Source organism: Chiloscyllium punctatum, chromosome 26, assembly GCF_047496795.1.
Source record: "Chiloscyllium punctatum isolate Juve2018m chromosome 26, sChiPun1.3, whole genome shotgun sequence".
Taxonomy (NCBI): Eukaryota; Metazoa; Chordata; class Chondrichthyes; order Orectolobiformes; family Hemiscylliidae; genus Chiloscyllium; species Chiloscyllium punctatum.
In genome coordinates, this window is record NC_092764.1 from 31,329,170 (window position 1) to 31,352,127 (window position 22,958).

The 22,958-nt window shown below is 41.2% G+C and overlaps 1 protein-coding gene across 5 annotated transcripts in view; it reads left to right on the forward strand.

Annotated features, from left to right (window-relative positions):
* piezo1 (piezo type mechanosensitive ion channel component 1 (Er blood group)) overlaps nucleotides 1-22,958 on the forward strand; it is a 340,271-nt gene that overhangs the window by 140,908 nt on the left and 176,405 nt on the right. For all 5 annotated transcript variants that reach the window (XM_072596043.1, XM_072596044.1, XM_072596039.1 and 2 more), the window contains one exon: nucleotides 5,160-5,279. In XM_072596043.1, coding sequence (XP_072452144.1) covers nucleotides 5,160-5,279 — 120 coding nt within the window. The remainder of the gene's footprint in view (nucleotides 1-5,159; nucleotides 5,280-22,958) is intronic.

Here is a 22,958-nt window from a genome sequence, read left to right on the forward strand (position 1 = left end):
CAGGGGAAATTAAAGTAATGGATGAAGTAGAAGGCATGGGTGGTAACCCAAATGTATATGGGGAGTTCATACAGGATGGTGTCGAGATATGAGTTTGGTGGAGCAGGAGCAGGCAGAGACAATTAGTTAACCGGGCCAGTCAAGTTTGTGGATTTAAGGGCCACCATATTTTGCGTTCCACAGAGACCATTCCCTCTGTGACTCGCTTGTTAGGTCCACGCCCCACACCAGCACCCCTCCACTCTTGGCACCTTCCCTTGCTACCGCAAGTGGTATAAAACCTGTGCCCTCACCTCCTCCCTCACCTCCATCCAAGGCCCCAGAGGATCTTTTCACATCCGACAGAGATCTACCTGCACATCCACCCACCTCATCTACTGTGCCTGTTGTACTTGATTTGGTCTCCTCTACATCGGGGAGACAGAACGCTAACTCTCGAAGCATTTCAGGGAAGATCTCTGGGACACATGCACCCAACAACCCCACCACCCTCTGATCGACCACTCAACTTTCCCTTCCACTCTGCCAAGAACATGTAAGTCCTGGGCCTCTTCCATTGCCAGACCCATGCTATCTGATGATTGGAGGAAAGAAGTTTCATCTTCTGCCTTAGGATCCTCCAACTACATGGCATCAATGTCGACTTCACTTGTTCCCGTCTCTCCACTCCCCCCACCTAAACCCAGATCCAACCCTCCAACTTGGCACCACCCTCTTGACCTGTCCTACCTGGCCATCTTCCTTCCCACTTGTCCATTCCAACCTATCATAATTGCCCCCCAGCTGCATCCACCTATTGCCTTCCCAGCTACCTTGCCCCCTCAGCCAAACCCTCACATTCCTATTTATCTCAGCCTCCCCCACATCCCTGATGAAGGGCTTATGCCTGAAACGTTGACTCTTCTGCTTCTCGGATGCTGCTAAACCTGCTGTGCTTTTTCCAGCGCCACCCTTTTTGACTCTTGTTTGCTATCTGCCAAGGTTGATGTCAAAAATCCAGTTTGGTTTTGTGATGCTGAGGGACAGTTTTTTAATTAAATATTGTAAAGTGTATCCTGCTTTGAAAGGAATATGTTCTGCCAATGACCACAGTCTTTACTTGGCATTGCTGAGTGCAGTAGCTGCCATCCTCTTATTGTGTGGTTCTTGTGGAAGGGGAGCAATGAGTCTCTTGCAGGTTTTCCAGCTGAATAGAACCCCAGCAGCTGAACACAGTTCTACCCCACAGATTCTGATTCTTGTATTTGCAAATTAAGTAAGATGGAAGTAGGTGATTTTACTGACAAGATTTGGAAAGTTAGCTAATCTTCTTTGGACTTGCTGCCAGCTACATGGATCTGCTTGATGGCACTTGCCTGTCCCAAAGCTATCATCAAATTAGCCTTAGTCATATAAATGCTGGGAACTGGCTGGTCTTCTGCAGTCTAAATTAAAACAAGGTGTTAATACAGCCTTGGCTCACATATAATTGTGACTTTAGTAATTTGGAAATATTGATACTGACACTACAGGCATGCAGTAAAAGCACTTCATCCAAACTGATCTCATGTGGGACCTGTATAGCAGCAGAGAAAGATCTTATCGCATTAGTAGGGGCTGAGTTCAAACTTCAGTCCCAGAGGTGATGACTAATATCTAATCCATGATACTACAAAGACCTGCTGTAGAGGCAAGGTCATTAAGCATGTTCAAGAAAATCAAAAGTCATGGGGAAAAGGCAGGAAAGTGGAATTGAGTGTTATCAGAACAGCCAGTATCTCATTGAGTGGTGGAGTAGACGTGATGGGCTGAATGGCCTGATTCTGTTCCTACATCTTATGGTCTCATGATTCAATTAAATAACTTATCACCACATTCTTGGGGCAACTGGGCATGGGCAATAAGTCACAAGCAAAGCTTAATCCTGGTTTTAAAATAACAAGTCCCTGATCTATAGTTCAAGAGAAATGGTGGCACAGTAATAATTCAGAGAGCCAGGCTGATGCTATAGGGACATTAGTTCAAATCCCACATTGGCATCTGGTAACATTTGGGTCCACTTCATAAATCTAGAAAATAAAGCTGAGGATTCTTGTGACACAGTGCTGGTATCCCTCCGTCTGGACCAGGCTACTGGGTTCAAGTCCCACATGCCGCAAAGATGTGTGATAGCAATGCTGAACAGGTCTGTAAGAAAATAAAGCTGGCATCAGGAATGGGTGAACATCACAGCTACCATTAATTGGCATACAACCCATCTGTTTCATTCATGACCTTTTTAGAGAAGGGAGTCTGCCATCTTTACCTGGTCTGGCTGACATGTGACTCCAGACCTGCAACAATGTGGTTGACTCTTAATTGCCCCTGACAATTACTTAACAAGACACTAACTTAAAGGGCATTTATGCATGGGAGCAAATGCAGGCTTTTCCAGTGATGCCTACAGGCATGGAAAAAATGTTTTAAAAGCACATCAAGGATTATTGCCCATTTGATGTAATATTCAGTAATAAACACCCGCAGCTATTTTTCTGAACTTAGTGCAACTCAGTGGATTCTGGCAGAGAGTTCCAGGAAATATGCTTTGCAAGGTACTTTCTTATGGAAAATTACAGAAACAAAATAAATTAGTGAATGCTGTTGTTCCTCTGGTTGTATCCATTTTCAGATAAGTGCTTGCAGGTTTTGAAGGCAATGAGATTTAGAACAGTTTACAATATTTAAGGCTGTGTTGCTCAAATTTCAATTTATTTTTAGAGATGTGTAAACATCACAAGTTTTTGTTCTTAGTTTAAATTTCTATCTTTGCCTGAATTAGTTCTGGGAAGCTGCAACAAATCCTTTTATCAAACTTCACTTCCATCCCTCTATTAGATTTCCAGGTTATTTTTTGATCTTGAAGTTTTCTGCTGAGTTCATGCCCCAAGCAGAATTCCAGCAGAAGTTGACATTGTCATTACAGTTGCCAATGCCAAGTCTACTCAAGACAGCTTGTCAATATTCACATCCAACTTCTTTGCTGTAATCTCCATGTACATTGTACTTATTCTTGGAGTGAACCTCCGTGAAAAAGGTTATGCAGTTGATGCAATTGACAGGCTGGGTGGGCGTACTTATACTGTACATGTTTTTTCTTTTTTTTTTGTGAATAGTGTGGTTTTCTTATTAAGTACTTAACTCTTTGAAATTGAGGAAATCAAAGATGGGAACCATAGCGAGCAGAGAGAGCTGGATCAGAGAAGATGAAGATTTTGTTGTGGTAATAGCAGAATTCAAAGGAGACATGCACAATTGAACAGACAGAAAGGTAGAATGTAGGATTGAGAGCTTGGGGAGTTTTAACATTTGAAAACTGAGTTGGAAGCAATCTGGGGCGAATTTATTTTCAGGAGTACACACTGATAGAGGAAGGAATGTATAAGGGGTAAAAGATTCTAGAACGTGTTTCGAGACATCCCTGTTTGTCATTGAACCTATGGAAATAGAGAAACCAAGCTGAGGTAAATATGCAGCAGTGAATATGGATAGCAGAATTTACATAGGGGGAACAGAAGAGAATAGACTGAAATGGAGAGTCAAGTCACATCGGATGAACTGTTCAATGCTTCAGTTGACAGAAGAAATAGCAAAGGAGAGATCATTCAGCTATGCCAGAGAAGATCAGAGTTATCTCGAGTCAAAAATTGGAGGAAGAGAAAATGTAAAAAGTGAGATCAGCATGTGCAGTGGAGAGCATAGGTTCAATTGAAAATTGAGGATACATTGAGGTGCAGAAGAAGACTGATTGGTGCCCAAGGCTGAGTGTAGTAAAGCTGAGAATCCAGAAGTGCACTGTTTTACATTTCCAACATGCCAATACCGTTGTCATTAGTTAATCTATACTTTGTACCATTTACCCAAGTCACAGGGTTATCCAAATACACTCAGACTGTTTGTTTAGTGGCTACAGAGGGAAGCTGCATCCTACATACAAACTACAGGAAGGTGGGCAGACTAAGCGTGGAGCTACAGACCTGAGGAAATGGAATGTCTGAAAGTCCAATTTGGGCTGGGTGTGTAAAAGTTTGAAAATAAACAGCTGTTTATGTGCTAGTCTGGTATCCTATTGGAACAGCTCCAGACTATAAATACTGAGGTTAAATTTTAATTCCCCTACTAGGTAGATAAAAGTAAGTAGCCATTTATCATTTTAAATCTAAACGATTGTTGTGATTTGAAGCTTGCAGCTTTCAAAGCCAGAATAAGTGCCAGCGTCATCCATTTACGTGAATTAGAGACCTATTATGTCGATAATACCTCAATCCAATATTAATCCGTGGTGAAACCGCTATGGTTTTTCTGCTAACTGGAAACAGTTCACCTTTTCCTAAGACAGAGAAACAAGATCTAAACTTTCTTTTGTGGGGGCTAATATATGGAATCTCTCTCTCCCAGAGGGAAAAACCAGTAATTGTTGGAAATGAACACACTGGCCTTACTGAAGCTCCACTTTGAGGTACACGAGTTGAATCAGCCCAGTATGTCTCATTTGCAACCTTTAACCTTTCTAATTCCCTCTGAGATGGGACCCATGAAGGATGTTAGTGATTTTCTGCCCCGTATTCTCTCCAGCAGACTCTGTTAAAGCCCATTGTCTACCAATCGCCAATCCTTACCACCTGGCATCTGCTGTGTGCCTTCCAGGTGGAAGTGGTTGGCATTCAAATGTGAATTGATAGTCAGAGAAAAAAATACTGTGACCTTCTGCTGCTTTTCCTGTGTGGGAAATCAACTCAACAAAAGGAGTTCCTGTTGGAAAATTAAATTTTCTCTCTCACCATGGTTTTTCTTTTCCAGCACTAAGAGTTGCACCTGGTAATGTACTCTAGGGGATGATTGTACATTGTGAGTGAAGCATGAATAGGTTCATCTGGCTCAGTGAGATTTTCTAGGGAACAGGTACTGCTTAGACCCTGGGCTACTTACCCAAACTTCCATCAGGAAATCACCTTGCATTTGGAACCTTAAAGACCATGCAGAAACATTTATAAATGGAGATACATTCATTCAAGGCATGAATTTGTTGAACCTGGTTTAATTGATTAAAAGTCTGATCACATTGTTGATTATTTGGAAACTATTTCACAATATCAATTTCGTGTTTTCCAATTTCAGATTGTAACTGCCTTTTCTTTCACCAGGTCACACGGGTCGTTTAATTAGAGCGTTGCTAGGAACCAGCATTCTCTTCGTCTGTGCACATGGGGGTTTTCAGATCACTCTGTATGTTTTGGCAGATGAAGGTTTGTTGGGAAATAACTGTAAGTACGAATGAATATTAATTTTTCTCCATTGGTAGTGGACTATGATTTACTGATGTATTTGCTTTTCCATGAGATTCTTAAAGAAATAATCTTGCTGTGGAGAACCAGCCATGTGTTTTCAAAGTATTTGGAGACTTTCCGATGCTGTTCTGCTGCTGGTGATACCCACAATTGAATTTGAAAATGTGAAAAAAATCAGAACTTTGACCTGCAATAAGTCTCTAAAATAACTCAATCTTTCGTGATGATGGAGCCCAGTCTTCTATACATTCTGATTGTACTCTGAGTCTCAAATATTGGAAAAATCATACGTTAGGGTTAGAAAGATGAAAGTTATTTATTGAATTCAACTCTCTATGTTGCTTTGGGCATTATTGAGTTACGTGTAACACTTAGCTGTTTGGTTCAGTGTTGAATGTTGCTTCCCAGAATACTTTTTTTTGTTAATATTTTCATTGCGAAAAACATTTTGAATATTTTACAAAATTATAAAGTGACCTCAAAATAGTATAATAGTCTTATAATATAACAACAATAACCATAAATAAACTACTACTCTACTCCACAAACAGTTGAGAAGAAAGAAAAGAATAAAGAGGAAAATAACCTATGCAAACTACAATTCAATAAATAACCAACACAAAGAAAAGAAACTAAACCGAGTTGAATCAAGGCAAATTAAATTAAGTTACGACACTCGGCAGAATCCCACCAAAGCTCCTCACCACCGGGACCAGCAGTAGGCAAACTCATATTTGTTCAGAGTTCTTCCTTCCAGGGTCCCCATGGCCCACTAGACACAATCCTCACAGCTACACAAAGGCCCTACCAATATAGCCGACAAATCTGCATCTGTATAGTTCAAAAAGGGCCGCCATGTCCTATAAAAAAAGTTCCATTTTCTAGTGCGCCATACTCGTGAGGAAGTCCAGGGGGATGTGCTCCATAACTAATCTACACCACCCCAAGAGTCCTGGGGAATTCTCCAACAACCAGCTCATCAGAATGTTCCTCTTCGCATAAAATGAAAGAATATTAACAGTTTCTTCCCATGCACATCCAAAGAGGGGAGATTTGGCAAACCCAAGAAGAGGGACACTGGATCTACCTTGACCTCTGTTCCCAAGACCCCGTCCAAAACACTCACTATAGCGTCCCAATATCTAAGAAGCCTGTGGCATGACCACAAGCAATGAGTAAGAGCACCAATATCTGTTTTATATTTGGGGCATAATGGGGGCACTCCTGTCTTAAATTTCGCAAGCCGCTCTGGTGCCAAATGAGCCCTGTGGAGTATCTTCAGTTGCATAGCCTGCATCCTATTGCAAATCTAAATCTTCCTTACATTCTCCCAGATACTTTCCCATGCCTCTGATGAGATCTCCACCACCAATTCTTGAGTTCAGATTCTGCACAGCCACTCAATGTCCTTCGAGACACCACCTCCTAATAAATGATAGAGAGTGTTGACCAAGAGAGTACCCTTGGACTGAAGCACTCTCCTCTCCGCATCTGACCTTTGGGACTAAAAATGTAGTCTTTTTCTGTATAAAGTCCCTAATCTGAAAGTAACGAAAGAGGTCCCTCCTAGATGGTTCGTATTCCTAGCTCAGTTGCTCCAAAGACATCATGACCTCCCCGTCAAATAAATCTCCCAAACAGGAGACTCCTTTAGACTCCCAGAGCCTAAAGCCAGAATGCATCAATCCTGGCTGGAACTCTAATATTCCTACAATGAGAGTAAAAGGGGAAGTTTATTGTAAATTGCCCTCATCTTATGGCATCATTCTCCATTCTTTAACCATATTAAGGACAATCGTCCATAACAGTCCTCATCTTGTCCATAAACAACAAATTAATAAGGAGGCATTTTGCCTGGGAGGCCTCGATGTCCAGTCAGATTGACCTGGCAAGCCCAATCAGCCACATAGGATAATAGGAACTTAATTGATATTTCTTAAAGTCTGGGAAATCCACACTTCCCATCCCCTGCGGAAGCTGCAATTTAGCAAGCTTAATAAGAGGCCACCTCTGTTGAAAGAACTGGAAAGCCTCCGTAGTGCTTGCCTAGGCAGCAACAAAGGGAGCATTCACATGGGATATAATAAACGAGGAAGAACATTCATTTTGAATAGAGCTATTCTACCCAACCAGGATATCCCAGTGCTGAAGGTCCTGTCTTATCTTCTGTAGCAACTGCACAAAGTTAGCTTTATATAATTGATCGAAGGCTGCGATGATTAAAAATGCTGAAATACAGGAAGCCTCCAATTTTATACCCCAAAAACTAAGTAGATTAATCACTTATATGAAACAGAATATAGATATCATTGGGTCAGTTAGAAAGAGAAGAACATCATCTGCATAAAGGTGATCTAATGCCCTCCTGATTCTACCTCCGGGGCAATTATACTTGGGTCCCTCTGGTGATTGAGCCATTGGCAGAGGCCATCCAATGTAAATCGTAACGGTGAAAGGGGGGCACCTTTGTCGGCTGCCTCTACAGATACTAAAACTGTCAGACCTTCTACCATTATTGAACCGCTGCTTTAGAATCACTCACCTGGCAAAAACCCCTCCAAGACCAAACCATTCCAGGACATAAAAGAGGTACGGCCACTCCACTTGGTCAAATGCTTTCTCTGCATCCAGGGAGACTACCAAGCCCGGAATCAATCCTTGCTGGCATACTTGGACCATGTTTAGTACCCTTCTAATATTATTAGAAGACTTGCAGCCCCGAATAAAACCTGTCTGGTCCTCCTTTTACGATGAAGGGCAAAACTTTCTCCAATCTCAACACCAGCATTTTCGACAAAATTTAAAATTCCACATTTAATACCGATATGGTCCTGTATGATGTACAATCCTGTGGTGCTTCCCCTCTCTTAAGAATAAGAGAAATATTTGCTTCTCTTGGAGAGAGTGGGAGGCTGTCCTGACTGTATGAATAATTGTACATATCCAACATGGGCCCAGCCAGCATGTTTATAAGCTCCCTATAAAACTCACTCTGAAATCCATCTGGGTCTGGCGCTTTACCCCTCTGGAGCTGCCTCACCACCTCCTGTATCTCTTGAATTGTCAGTGGGGCATTCAAAAGTGAAGCCTGCTCTGAAGTTACACCTGGGAGGTAAAGGGCCTTAAAAAAGGAGGCCATCTTCACCAATCTGTCCTCAGAGCCCTCTGACTGGTACAGCTGAGAGTAAAACTTCCTGAATGCTGTGTTAATCTTTTTTGGAATCGCAAGTGAGAGTACCAGCACACTCTCTAATGAATGCTAGATATCTACTCGGTTTATCACCATACTTGAATAACCTCTGTTGTGGAAAGGAAATTTCCTTCTTTGCTGTATGAGTGAGCGCCGCATTCAGAGTAGCCCTAAGGGCTGTAATCCACTGCAACGTGATTACAGACGATCTGTCAATGTATGCTCTCTCAGCTGCGTTCAGCCAGGCCTTGAGAAAACGCTGCTACTCTCTCCTCTGCCACTTCCGGGTCACCAGGTAAGAAATAATCAAACCCCATGCATAAGCCTTGGCAGTCTCTCAGAGCACTGACTGATTACTGGCCATACCCAAATTAATGTACCAAAAAATTTTAAATTTCCATGAAAAATACTCCATAAACTTGCTATCCTTCAGGAGGAAAGGATCCATGCACCAATGCCACGAACCTGTCCCACCACCACTGACCTTAACCTCCATGTACATTGCCACATGATCAGAAATGGCTATGTTCCCGATTCTGCAAGGCAGCACCGAATTCAAAAAGGCCAATGGGGCAAAAAACACATCAGTCCTAGTGTAGCACTTATGAGGGTTTGAAAGAAAGGTGAAATCCCTACCTTCGGGGTGAAGACATCTCCATACATCCATCAAGCCCAGCTCCCTGTTCAGGTCCATCAGCTGCCTGGATTGCAGGGATATACCAGCAAGGAAAGTATCTTTATCCTCTTAATCAGTGAATGACTCCCCTTAACATTCCAGGTGCACCATTTAATGAACAATTAGCCATAGCCATCCAAAACAGTCCATTATTCCTCCCCCCGCCCCCCCAAGGAGGAAGAACACCACTCATAGTGCACTGAGTGAAAACAGTAAACAATTCGTATAAACTTGAAAATACAACTACCAAATTAAAACTTCTTACAACTACTTCTACAATGAACCAACATATAACACAAGTGAAAGGAGACCTTCTCCCTTGCTCACAGGGGGCGCTCATACTTCTCACTAACCCCTCTATGGCTCCTTCTGGCTGAAGCTGCGCCCTAAATTCAGGTAAAATTGTTTTTAAAAAGTTACGTGTGTCTTACAACAAGAAAATTAGAAGTGGGCGTTTGACCCATCCCATCCATACTTTGACCTTAGGGAATCATAGAGTCATAACCCCCGCTTGCCTCCCGCAACCCAACCACCACACCCCCATCCCATACTAAGAGAGAAAGAAATGGAAAGGATATGATAGAAAAACAAAGGATAATGGGAGGGGAGGAAGAAGGGCGAAGAGAGAGAGAGGGGAAAAAAGGAACCCCCACATATTAAAAAAACCCAAAACCAGGCAAACAAAGTGAACAATATTGTCCATATTATTTGAACCAGCCAGTCTATTTTAAAGTGTCCAGAAAGTCCTTTGCCTTTTCCTGTGAGACAAAATTAAACATGGACCCTACGTGGCTGAAACGTAATATTACAACATAGAACAATACAGCACAGAGCAGGCCCTTCAGCCCACAATGTTGTGCCGACCATTGATCCTCATGTGAGGTAAACCTAATGTACGAACCCTCAAATTTCTGTGACCAAATGCATGTCCAGCAGTCTCTTAAATATCCCCAATGACCTCACTTCCACAACTGCTGCTGGCAACGCATTCCATGCTCTCACAACTCTCTGCATAAAGAACCCGCCTCTGACATCCCCTCTATACTTTCCGCCAAACAGCTTAAAACTATGACCCCTCATGTTAACAATTTCTGCCCTGAGAAAAAGTTTCTGGCTATCAACTCTATCTATGCCTCTCATTCTCTTGTACACCTCAATTAGGTCCCCTCTCTTCCTTCTTTTTTCCAATGAGAAAAGTCCGAGCTCAGTCAACCTCTCTTTGTAAGATAAGACCTCCATTCCAGGCAGCATCCTGGTAAACCTCCTCTGAACCCTCTCCAAAGCATCCACATCTTTTCTATAATAGGGCGACCAGAACTGGACACAGTATTCCAAGTGCGGTCTAACCAAAGTTTTATAGAGCTGCAACAAGACCTCACGGCTCTTAAACTCAATCCCCCTGTTAATGAAAGCCAAAACACCATATGTTTTCTTAACAATCCTGTCCACCTGGGTGGCAATTTTAAGTGATCTATGTACCTGCACACCAAGATCCCACTGTTCCTCCACACTGCCAAGAATCCTGTCTTTAATCCTGTATTCAACTTTCAAGTTTGACCTTGCAAAATGCATCACTTCACATTTATCCAGGTTGAACTCCATCTGCCACCTCTCAGCTCATCTCTGCATCCTGTCAATGTCACGCTGCAGCCTACAACAGTCCTCTGTACCGTCAACGACACCTCCAACCTTTGTGTCGTCTGCAAACTTGCTGACCCATTCTTCAATCTCCTCATCCAAGTCATTAATAAAAATTACAAAGAGTAGAGGCCCAAGAACAGAGCCCTGTGGAACACCACTCACCACTGACTTCCAGGCAGAATACTTTCCTTCCACTAACACTCGCTGTCTCCTGTCGACCAGCCTATTCGGTATCCAGACAGCTAAATTTCCCTGTATCCCATTCCTCCTGACCTTCTGAACGAGCCTACCATGGGAAACCTTATCAAATGCCTTACGGAATATTGCTGAATATTTTACGGAGTACTGAATATTCAAGTTCTTTAGCCTCCTTTTTACCTCACCAAAGGCCTTCCTCTTGTGGATCACGGCTGCAAAGGTGTCTTAGAAAAGCCTAATTCATGATCCTTTGTATATCAGAGCCTGTGGATTCTTCCCCAGTGCTCACGAAGCTTCCAGCACCATTTGCTTGTCTCTGTAATGCTGTGTCCGCACTAGGACCAGGTGGGTTGCTGGTCTGACTCAGGCCTGTGCACTGTGACACACTGGGCCCGCTCGACCTGCAACGGGTCTACCTCAACTTTCAGCATCAAAAACTGTGGGAGCCATTGTTCCATGAAGCCGACAAGCTGGCTGCCTTCCTCCTCCTGTTCCGGTAGCCCGATCAGGCGGATGTTATTCGAATGGCCTTGATTTTCGAGGTCATGAACCTGCTCTACTAGGGCCTGTGCCTGCCATTCCACAGCCTGGATCTGACCTGCTGAGGAGTATGCCGTGGTTTTGGAGGCTGCGGTCGATTGCTCCACCTCCAAGATGTGCTGCCCAAAACACTGGATTTCCTGGTCATGCTTCTGCCGCATGACTGAGATCAGTTCCAGATGGGTCTGGGTCTCCTCCATCGCTGAATTGATCTTCTCTCGGAGTTTCACAAACTCCGAGACCAGGCTTTGCTCCACAGGTAAGTCCCCTGGGGCGTTCGCAGAGGCTAATGCTGCAGCCGCAGTCATGTCCGTTGTTGCAGGGAGTGCCCTGCTGGTTGTGATCCTCATGATCCTTTTCCCTTAGTCATTTTCCTTACTCACTTAAACTGACATACAGCAATTCTGGGGATCAAAAACTACCGATTTTTACCACAACGGTAAGAAAGGGAGGTTGAATGCTCCACTTTGTCTGGGTTCTGGTGCAGAGCTCAGCAGGGCAGATCTACTAGATCGCTACCATCTTGGATCTCCCTAGAATACTTAACTGTACAGTAAGTTCCTAATTCCAACAGTATAACAAATGTAATGGTCTGTATCGTTGCTGTCCAATGTTATGCCTGAAAAATCGTTCTTCATATGAGTGAAGACCGCAATGGTTAGCAGGTTTTTCACTATGAAGGCCATCATAATTGAGCCACAGGGGCCAGATGCATACAGCCAGGTGATTTCTACACCCCCTTCTGCAGCCTGGGAACCCTGGAGTTGGTTATGCCCTCCCTATTAATGTCCAAGCTGAAGAGGAAGTGAATTCTCCCAGTCAAGTTGGACAACCTCTGCTTTATGACACCAGGTGTTTGTGTTGCCCACAAAGCTCCTTGGAAAGACAAAGTGTTCTTCTTTAATCTTGGTGGCTAGATTTTTCTGTGGTACTCTGTGTTACCCATTTTAATTAAATGGATGCTCAGACCAATAATGTCCTTTTGCAGTGCTCTTGCTTCTAAACAATAGGAAAAGTCTGCCAGATGGTCACCTGCTATTCCTTCCTCTTCCATTTCTTTCGATTTCTGCTAAGTAATTACTATTTATAAATTGAGATTATTTTTAAATAATGAATCATTACAGAAGTGTAGTCAGTAGTTAACAAAATAGGATATTTCTGTTTCTTAGCATAAACTCTTGTGATTAACATGCACATCTTTTTAATGGTTAATCTAATGCATGTTAATTGCCAAAACTATTTAGAATTAGTGAGGCAGACATGGACAAGAATGAGATGTGGGTGGGAGATCTTGAGAGAAGGGACAGCAAGGGACGGGGGAGAATGAGGAAGTCTGAACCATGTTGAAGCAGTATGTGGCAAGAATGCCAGCCATTCAACTACAGTCAATATTGTTTTAAGGAACTCAAAATGTCCTTCAAAGGCTTGAAATGAGTTAAGAACTAACTTTATGTTACCTGTCTTTAATTTTCAGGCACATGACATTTACTTCTGACTGTTTCTGGGTAATGCTGTTTAGTGTAAGGTCACAAATGAAACCCCGTTGCGGGTGTTGGGGGTGGGGGTTGGGGGGTTGGAGAGGGTTGAGAGGGTGGAGAGTGAGTGCGTGAGACAGAAATACAGAGCTGTTGGCCAGACATCAGTAACAGAGGAATTGCTAAAATCTATTCTAAATGGTGTGATAACTGGACGCTTAGACAATTGGATTTGGAGAATTGGGCAGAGTCAGCATGAATTTATCAAGTGAAATCATGTTTGGCAAATTGCTCAGAGATTTTTTTTTGATGGTGCAACTAGGAGAAAAGATGAAGCCAAACCAGTGGATGTATTATATTCAGATTTTCACAAGGTTTTTTGACATGGAGGAGGTTACTAAGCAAAACTAGAGTACCCAAGATTGAGATATATACTGGCATGGATTGAGAACTAGTTAATGAACAGAAAACAGACCCCAGAAATAAACAGGTCATTCTTAGTTTGCAGACTGTAACTTAAAGGTGATTGCAAGGATTGTCATTGATATTCTGCCAGAACATTTTGATGTTGATTCAATGTTCAAAATGGTGAATGCATCATGTTGAAATCCAACCGTATAATTTAGAATGAGTCTTGATCACAAACTAAGTGCTTGGTTAACATCATGGTGTTTAAAAGCCATTACAATTTGTGGGATTTATTGAAGCAGGCAGAGGTATCAAATATTGATTCTTAAATGCTATGCTGCAAACAAAAGTTAAAAAAGTCATATGGCCATTTTCTCCCAAGAACATCCATTGTTCCTCCCATTTCAACCTTCCAAGACTGCTGTGCTGACTCTGCCAGAGCAATCAAATGTGGGGACATTTCACTGATGGTGAGTGGTAGGGGATGGTTTAAAGACAACATAATTGTGCCATCATTGGGAGAAATAAATGCAGTCAAATTAAATATTGAAGTACATAGTGAAACATGAAAGCTAACAACTCACTATCTTACCAAGCTCCTTTGCCAGCACCTTCCAAATCTGTGACGGAGATCGTCTAGATACATGGAAACACTACCAACTGAAAGGTCCTCTCCAGCTGTCCTACACATCAGCCTGACTTGGGACAATATCATTGTCACTGGCTCAAAATCCAGGAGTACCGTTTTCAACAGCCCTTGTCTCCTAGACTGGTGCTCTTGAGTACCTAACTGCTGAGATCTTGGAACCACAGGGTAATGCGACCCACAAAGCCCCTATTATCTGCAGATCACCACTTGCAATGAGGAAGAACTTGGGAGTGGGTAGGGGATGTGTAGGCAGGACTCACTATAGCCTAGAGTGTCCAACATCCAGGCAGTGTTCCTGCCCAAGCAAATCTGACATCCCAGCTAAGGATTTGCACCTAAAGGGGGCAAGATGAGAAAATGGATTGTAAATAAGCATTTTTTTTAAAGATAGTCTGTTCCACTAGGTTCTGTCTTGAAATACAGTCTCACAGTACCTTTCAATTGTTTTTTCTCCTGTGGCGAGCTGGGAGTACTCACTTGTCAAGCCAGCCTGATCAGGACTGCTGGAAATGCACAGGCATGGGTCTGTAATCCCTCCACTTCCCTCTGCACCGCAACCACCCCTACCCCAATCTCAGGAATGTAATCCTCTCTCCCATCCTGGGACAACAATCATCCTTTTCCCCTCATTTGGGATTAAAGTTACCCTCGCAGATTGACAAACACCCCAAGCCTATGACCTGCTTACCCTAAAATATCACACACACACACACACACACACACACACACACACACACACACACACACACACACACACACACACACCAAATCCACTCACGTACTGCTGAATGGAGGCCTCCGATCAGACAGAAACAAGGTCTCAATGTACCGTCCTGAGTTTGGGGGTGGATTGGGAAGGACGTGAGAAAGGAATGAAAGGTGGGGGTAACAGGAAAGGAGGAGATCATAAGTGGGAGGGAAAGGGGACAGAATGGGAAGACTATAATGTTTTATAATAAAATAAGTATATAGTGTCAGAATTGATACAACTAATGGTAATATCACTGTAATGATTTGTCAGTGCTAAAAAGCCTTACATTTCATACCACTGTAGCTGATACTTGGAAATATCTCAGCGACTCTGTGATCTCTGTTCAGAATTGATCAGGAGAGAAACTCTACACTAAGGAATGCCTTATTGTGTTTTAATGCTTTTCTTTCCCTGAGTTGGTTGCTGAACACCTTAAATGCAAACAAATAGTGACAATCAATGTTTGACTTCATTTCAGGGTCATTGATTTTAATAGATCATGATTAAATATTAACCGATGACTGAATGAACAGTTTGGAATGCTGTTGAGCACAAAATGATATCAAAATTTTCTGATCAAGTAGATTTCTACACATTAAAGATACTAAGGGATTTGGGGATAGTGTGAGAAATTGGAATTGAGATGGAGACCATCAATGACCTCATTGAACAGTGCAGCCACTTGAGGGATCAAATGGCCTATTTCTCCTCCTATTTCATTTGCTCCTAAGCACCAATTCTGCTCATTGACTAAAACCTTGATTTTTTTTTAATCATGTGCTATGAAAACTTAACTTTTGTTGCCAATATTGTTTGAATTATTATGCGACTCAGAGCAAGATAAACTCAAATTCATTTCTAACCTCCACATTAATGATAATATTTTTTAAAACAATCTGACAGCTGCAAAAGCTGTGTTTTATAAGTATCCAGTGAAGAAGTGAACGGTACATCGTGGGAGGAAAATGGATATATTTCTAAATCTCTGCTCATTCCTGAGCACTTGGGACAACTGAGGGTGGTTTTGGAATTAGTTAGGGAACAGAAATGTAGTTCCCGACCACTCTTGGTGATTCCTATTGCGAACATGTGTAGTCAATTGCGATGTTGTTGGTGATCAAATAATTTAGTGCCATTTAATTTTATTCCTTGGACGTGGGGAGAAAAAAAAACTGTAGTTGCCTGTCACCCAGGAATGACGTCCAAGGTTCTTTGCCTTGGGAAGGAGAGAAATTGGCGGAGAGAAATTGGCAGAGAAAAGAAAAGCTAACAAATTAGTCCTATCTAATCATAAATCATGCGTAACTACTTTGGTAAAGAACTTAATGGAAATTATGATCTGCAAAAGACACTTTTTTTTTCATCAGCATCTGGCACTTGCACTTACTATCCCACACAATGATCCTATTTATACCAGAACATTGTGTAGCAATGCTGACTTGGTCAATAGTTCCATTTTAACATTATATTTTTGAAGTACCATTTTCATTTTTTATCCAGTACAATGGATATACCAACACTTGGAAAATTTAATATTTAATGAGATCTGTGAATGTGCAATTGTTCTTTCATTAATTATACTTTTTTATTATAATGTCTGGTGCTCAAATTGCCAACATATTACAGTGGGAAAGGTGCTCACCGCTGTCACCATCTGTGATATAGTGTTGCCAAACAGTTGGAGATGCTTCACATAAATTCTCTGACACCAATCCTCCTTTTTGGTGTTTATTTAAGCCACTAATATCAAGTGGGGAAGGATGCCCACACAAAGTCTTTGACAGAAATTAGGTTCAATCTTGAGAAGACATAGAAGGTGTATTACGTTGTACTTATTATCCTGTTACATTATATCTTAGATTCATGATATCTTGCGATACATCAAGCTCAACTTACAGTCAGTGCACACTACTGTTAATGAAATATTCTGGTACAGACAGGGCTACACTAGACATGACAACTCTAGTTCATCAATCATAGAATCTTGGGAGTGTGAAAGCAGGCCATTTGGCCCATCAAGTCCCTCTGAAGCAAACCCAGACCCCCTACTCTACCCATGCATTTCCAATGGCTAATCCACCTATCCTGCACCTCCCTGGACACTACGGGCAATTTAGCATGACCAATTCACTTAATCTGCACATCTTTGGACTATGGGAGAAAACCAGAGCAGCCAGAGGAAACCCATGCAAAGTCACTCGAGGGTGGAATCCAATCCGAGACCCTAGTGTTGTGAGGCAGCAGTGCTAGCCACTGAACCACCATGTTGTTCTGTGCCAGTTAGAATGCTGATTAACTCCTGCCAAGAGCAGTTTGTTATTTCCTGATAGGTGGAGCTTATTTCATGATGTCAGTTAACCCTTTAATGTGCTAACCAACATAAACAACACTTTAGCATGCCTCATTAGTAACACTCTTGCTTTTGGTGTCATGAATCATAAGTTTAGTCACATTACACTGTCTCAAGCACAAAATCGAGGCTGAGATGCTGTCTTTCACATGAGAAATGTGTAATCTGTCCTCTCCTGTGGATATAAACATTCTTATGACTGGGAGGTTTTCATCTTTTTTTATGTACGCTTGACCTATTAACAACATAGTAACGCTTTCAAATTGGGCTCCATAGGGTTCATTTAAGGACTTGTAAGCTTTCCATTAATAATGCTGACTGGTTAGAGGTCTGGTCATTGTGTACTCTTTCTGTAAGTGCTGCACATATTTCTTTTTAACACTTTCCTTCCACACGCCTTCCTTTCACCATGGGCATGGCCACTGAGAGAACCTACAATGTATCATTTGCAGACAGTACACACAATGTGTAAGGTTTAAACGATCAACTGAGAGTCTTCATGAAGGCTCAGTTCTGAAAGGAATATCAAACAATTTGCTTTGATATCTATGGAAATGTTACATTAATATTAGGAAACGTTTGCTTTTTGTAACGGGATATTTTTCTTATAGTGTGATTTTAAAAAAAATCTTATTTAAGATAAGGTGTTGCTGGCAAGGCTGATTATAATTCATAGTTCTCCTTGATAAGGTGATGATGAGTTGTCTTCTTAAATTACTGCAATCTGTTGGCAACAGGATGGCTCATTGGTTAGCACTGCTGCCTCACAGCACCAGGGACTCAGGTTTGATTCCACCCTCGGGTGACTGTCTGTGTGGTGTTTGCATGTTCTCCCTGCGCCAGTGTCGGTGGGTTAGTGTGGACTTGAAGAAATGAATAGCCGGTTTCCACACTGTAGGGGTTCTATGGTTGCATAGTTCTGTTAAGTTCAGAGTTATAAGATTTTAACCCAGTGATAAAGTACTATAGACTACTTTGAGATGGTGTTTGGCTAGAATTATCAGCTCTGGTTAGATGTATTTATAGAAACATTTTAACTTCAAAATAACCTTTCCCAATCAAATAAACTTTTTTCCTCATCTTCAAGAATTTTATCAACAAAAGTATATAAAGGAAAAAAAAGCTATGATTTTTCTCCTGGGTAACTCAACCATACACAGGAGATTACTTTTCACATTTGGAAGCCTCCAAGACAATCTTGGAACTGGCAATTGTATGTGTCTTTCAGAGGAAACCTGGATGTGATGGTATTCCCACTTACCTGCAGTTATTGGATGTTTTAGTTGGTTTATCAATGACTTCCTTTACTGGAGATTTGTTTTATGTATGCTTTACAAAACAATACCACTCATTTTAAATACTCTGTTCTTTTTTGTTCATGCTTATCTGTATTTATTTTTTAAAAACCGAACAGTTTCAACTTTTCAAATGACATGACCTTTGTGAACTACTTTATGACATTATGCCTTTATTTGCTGTTAATGAAAATTTGTTGTTATAAGGTCATGGTTGGTTTATGTTATTATTTGTAATATTTAAACCATTATCTTTATTCATCATATTGTTTGCACTTGACATAGTGAAAGTTTAGTAGAGAAGAGATTTTTTTCCAAATTGGGATCAGGATAAAATTGTAACAATAATTTGAAGGAGAATAAATTAGAGAAATTAATTAGTGCAAAACCCAGGAATACCAAGAGATAAGACACAATTAGCTAGTTAGAACATGATGAAATGTGGATAAAACGTGAAGAACTAAAAAAGATTCACTTAAGAATTGGCTCCAAATGAATTTGTTGACCTTTGGTCTTTTAATTCAAAACCATTTAAGCATTCCCAGCCAAGAACCTGAAAACACATCATCTGATTGTTGTTGATTCTACTTTTCCAGATCTGAGTTCTTATCCATTACTCTCCAGTCAGCTGTTGAACTTATGAAACAATATTTCCTTTGTCACTCAGAATGCAGTCAAAACATGTTTAAACAATCCGATTTTGAATGGATGCCATGATATTGGTTAGTGCCAAATCCCAATCACAATTTAATTTGGGACTCTCTAATTTAAATATTAGATTCAAATACTGAAGAGGCATTTTCCATTTTGCTCTGATGTCACATTGCCAGCCAGAAGCCTCCTTCACTCCATTTAAGAAGCCATCCTAACATATGATAATGACTTTGAAGTGTATTCGTGGACACTGAGAAGCGATGCGGCATGACTAGTTGGAGTTTCCGTGCTCACCTAGTGGAGATTGAATTGTCAACACACTTTGCTCATTACTTGGAGATGGATTACATCACAGGCATTGTTGTCATTGTTTTTTTTAAAAGTCTTGCATTTATAAATAAAAGATGAGGATAGTCTTTATTTACACTGCCAAATCCTTCCAAAACATCATGTGCCAGAGCCATTGGCAAGATCAATCAGTCTTTTGTGGGCTGATGTATTTTCAAATGATTTAGGATTTTAATTTATTATGATTCACTTAACTCAGATTAACGCTGGGAAAGGAGACAGTGGCACATGAAAATCCCACACTTTTATCATCATTAACTTGCACCATTCACTATTCAGACCAAACAGTAATATCCCTCCTCTCACTTATCTCTCCACCCTTCAGGCTCTCTGCCTGTATTCCTGATGAAGGGCTTTTGCCCAAAACATCGATTCTTCTGTTCCTCGGATGCTGCCTGAACTGCTGTGCTTTTCCAGCACCACTCTAATCTTGACTCTGGTTTCCAGCGTCTGCAGTCATTATTTTTACCTAGGCTTACCTCGGCTTCCTTAGGCTTATAAGCACCAAAGTATTAGCCATTTAGAGCTAAACAAGAGAAGTTTTTACTGTAATCTTGGATAATGAGAACCAAATCTTACAAGTAGATATATATACAAGTAAAAATATATGTATATTGTATTGGAATTATCCACAGAATAATCTTACTGTGGCATGTTAGGTTATTTAAAAAGGATATAAAGATGGGCATGTGGCTTCTAGTGAGTAAGGAACTCCATAAAATGACACAGAAAACAAATACAAACCATTTCATATCTTTATCCTGAATTCAGGTGAGCCACTTCAATGATATATTGGAAGCATAGATTGTATGGTAGGGACTGTGTGAAGAGCATGGCATCTGTCCTTAACAAAATCTTCTAAAGCATTTAAACTAGTGTGAGAGGGGAATGGGAATCAAATCAATAAGTCAGCATGTGGAGTGACCAAGGAGAAGGTAGACGTTAAGTCTAATAGGAAGAACAGGCAGGGCCAGGGTAATAAACATGGCAGGACCTGCGGTCTGAAGTGTATTTATTTTAATGCAGTGAGTTTAACAGGTAAGGCAGATGAGCTTAGAGAATGGATTTGTACATGGAACGATGATGTTGTAGCCATTACAGTAACCTAGTTGAGAGAAGGGCAGGACTGGCAGCTCAACATTTCAGGGTTTAGATGTGTCAGGTGTGATAGAGAAGGATATAAAAAGGGTGGAGAAATTACATTACTGATTAAGGAGAATGTCACAGATATGCTAGGAGAGGACACCTTGGAGGGCTCATTCAGTGGGGCCATATGGATAGAACTCAGGAATAAGAGAAGTGCCATCACTATGATGGGGTTATACTATAGGCCTCCCAATAGCCAGGAGGAGACACAGGAACAGACATGTCAGCAGATCATGGAAAGATGTAAAAGTGGGTTTGTTGTAGTGGATGATTTTAACTTCCCCAATATTGACTGGGACCTCCACAGTGCCAGGGGCTTAGATGAGGTAAAATTTGTTAGGTGCATTCAGGAGGGTTTTGTGGGATAATATGTAGAAAGTCCAACTAGGGAAGGGGCCTTACAAGACCTCATACTGGGGAATGAGCCTGGCCAGATAATTGAGTTTCAGTGGGGCACCATTTTGGGAACAGTGATCATAATTCTGTAAGTTATGACAGTTATGGATGAAGACTGATCCTCAGGTGAAAGTGCTAAACTGGGGGAAAGCTAATTGCAACAATATTGGGGAGGAACTGGAGAAATTAGATAAAGCGAGGCTATTTGAGGGTAAATCCACATCTGACATCTGTGAATCTTTTAAAGGCCAGTTGATCAGAGTTCAGGATCAGCATGTTCCTGGAGGATGAAAGATATAGATGACAAGATTCAGGAACCGTGGATGACGAGATATTGAAATATTAGCCAAAAATAAAAAGGAGGCAAGTGTAAGATTTGAGAAACTGAAATCAGACTAGGCCAGGTCCCTAAGGAATATGAAGGTAAAAGAAAGAACTTAAACAAAGAGTTAGGTTGGCTAAAGGGGGCATGTAATTTCATTGGCATGATCAATTAAGGACAATCCCAAGACATTTTATATGTATATTAGAAGCAAGAGGGTAGCTGGGGAAAGAGTAGGTCCACTAAAGGATAAAGAGAATTTATACGTGGGACCAGAGGAAGTGGGTTAGATCCTTGATGAGTACTTCATATTAGTATTCACCAAGGAAAAGAATATGGATGATGGTAAGATTAGGGAGGATTATGCTGATATTCGAAAGCATGTCAATATTAAGAAAGGGGAGAGATGTTGGATATCTTGATAAATTTTAAGGTAGGTAAATCCCCAGGGCTGATGGGATTGATAACATGATGCCAAGGAAGGCTAGGCAGGAGGTTGCTGGCACCTTGACAGAGATCTTTGTATCTAATTTAGCCACAGATGCAGTTCCAAAAGATGGCGAATAGCCAATATTGTTCCTTTGTTTAAGAAGGGCAAATGGATATCCAGGAATTTTGGCCAGTTAGCCTTCTATCAATGGGAGAAACATTACTGGAGAAGATCCTGAGGGATGGAATTTACTTGCATTTCGAAAATAATGGACTTATTAGGGAAAGTGAGCATGGTCGTATGGGGGAGGTCTTGCCTCTCAAATTTGATTGAAGTTTTTGAGCAAGAGACAAAATTGATTAATTAGGTAGGCCAAAGAATGTTGTCTATATGGACTTTAGTAAAGTATTTGATAATTCCCCTCCTAATAAGCTGGTCCAGAAGATTAAGTTATATGAAATCCACGGTGTGTTAGTATGTTGAATTTAAAAATTGGCTTAGTCATAGAAGACAGAGGAGAGATTAGATTCGATTACTTACAGTTGTGGATGGTATTTTTCTGACTGAAGGACTGTGACCAGTGGTATTCTGCAAGGGTCAGTCTGGAATTTCTGAAGTTTGTAATATATATAAATGATTTGAATAAAAATGTTAGTGGTCTGATTAGTAAGTTTACAGATGACACAGAAATTAGTGGAGTTGTGGTTAATGAGGAATGTTGTCAAACAGTACAGCAGGGTATAGATCAATTGGAAAGTTGGATGGAAAATTGGCAGATGGAATTTAATCTCGACAAATGTGAGGTGATGCAGTTTGGGAGATCAAATGCAAGAGTAAAGTATACAGGAAATGGCAGGATCCTTAGGAGCACTGATTATACAGAGGGATTTTGGGGTGCAAGTCCATTGCAACACAAATGGATAAGGTAATAAAGAAGCCATATGGTTGGGGCATTGAATATTAAATTTGGCAAATCATGTTGCAGCTGTCTAAAACTTTAGTTGGGTCAATTTTGAGTATTGTGTCCAGTTCTGGTAGGATGTGGAGGCTTTCAAGAGGGTGCAAAAGAGGATTGTCAAAATGTTGCCTGAATTGGAGTGTATTAGCTATAAGGAGAAGTTGGACTAGTTGAATTGTTCACTAGTGCATCAGAGGCTAAAGGGGCAACCTGATAGTGATATCAAAT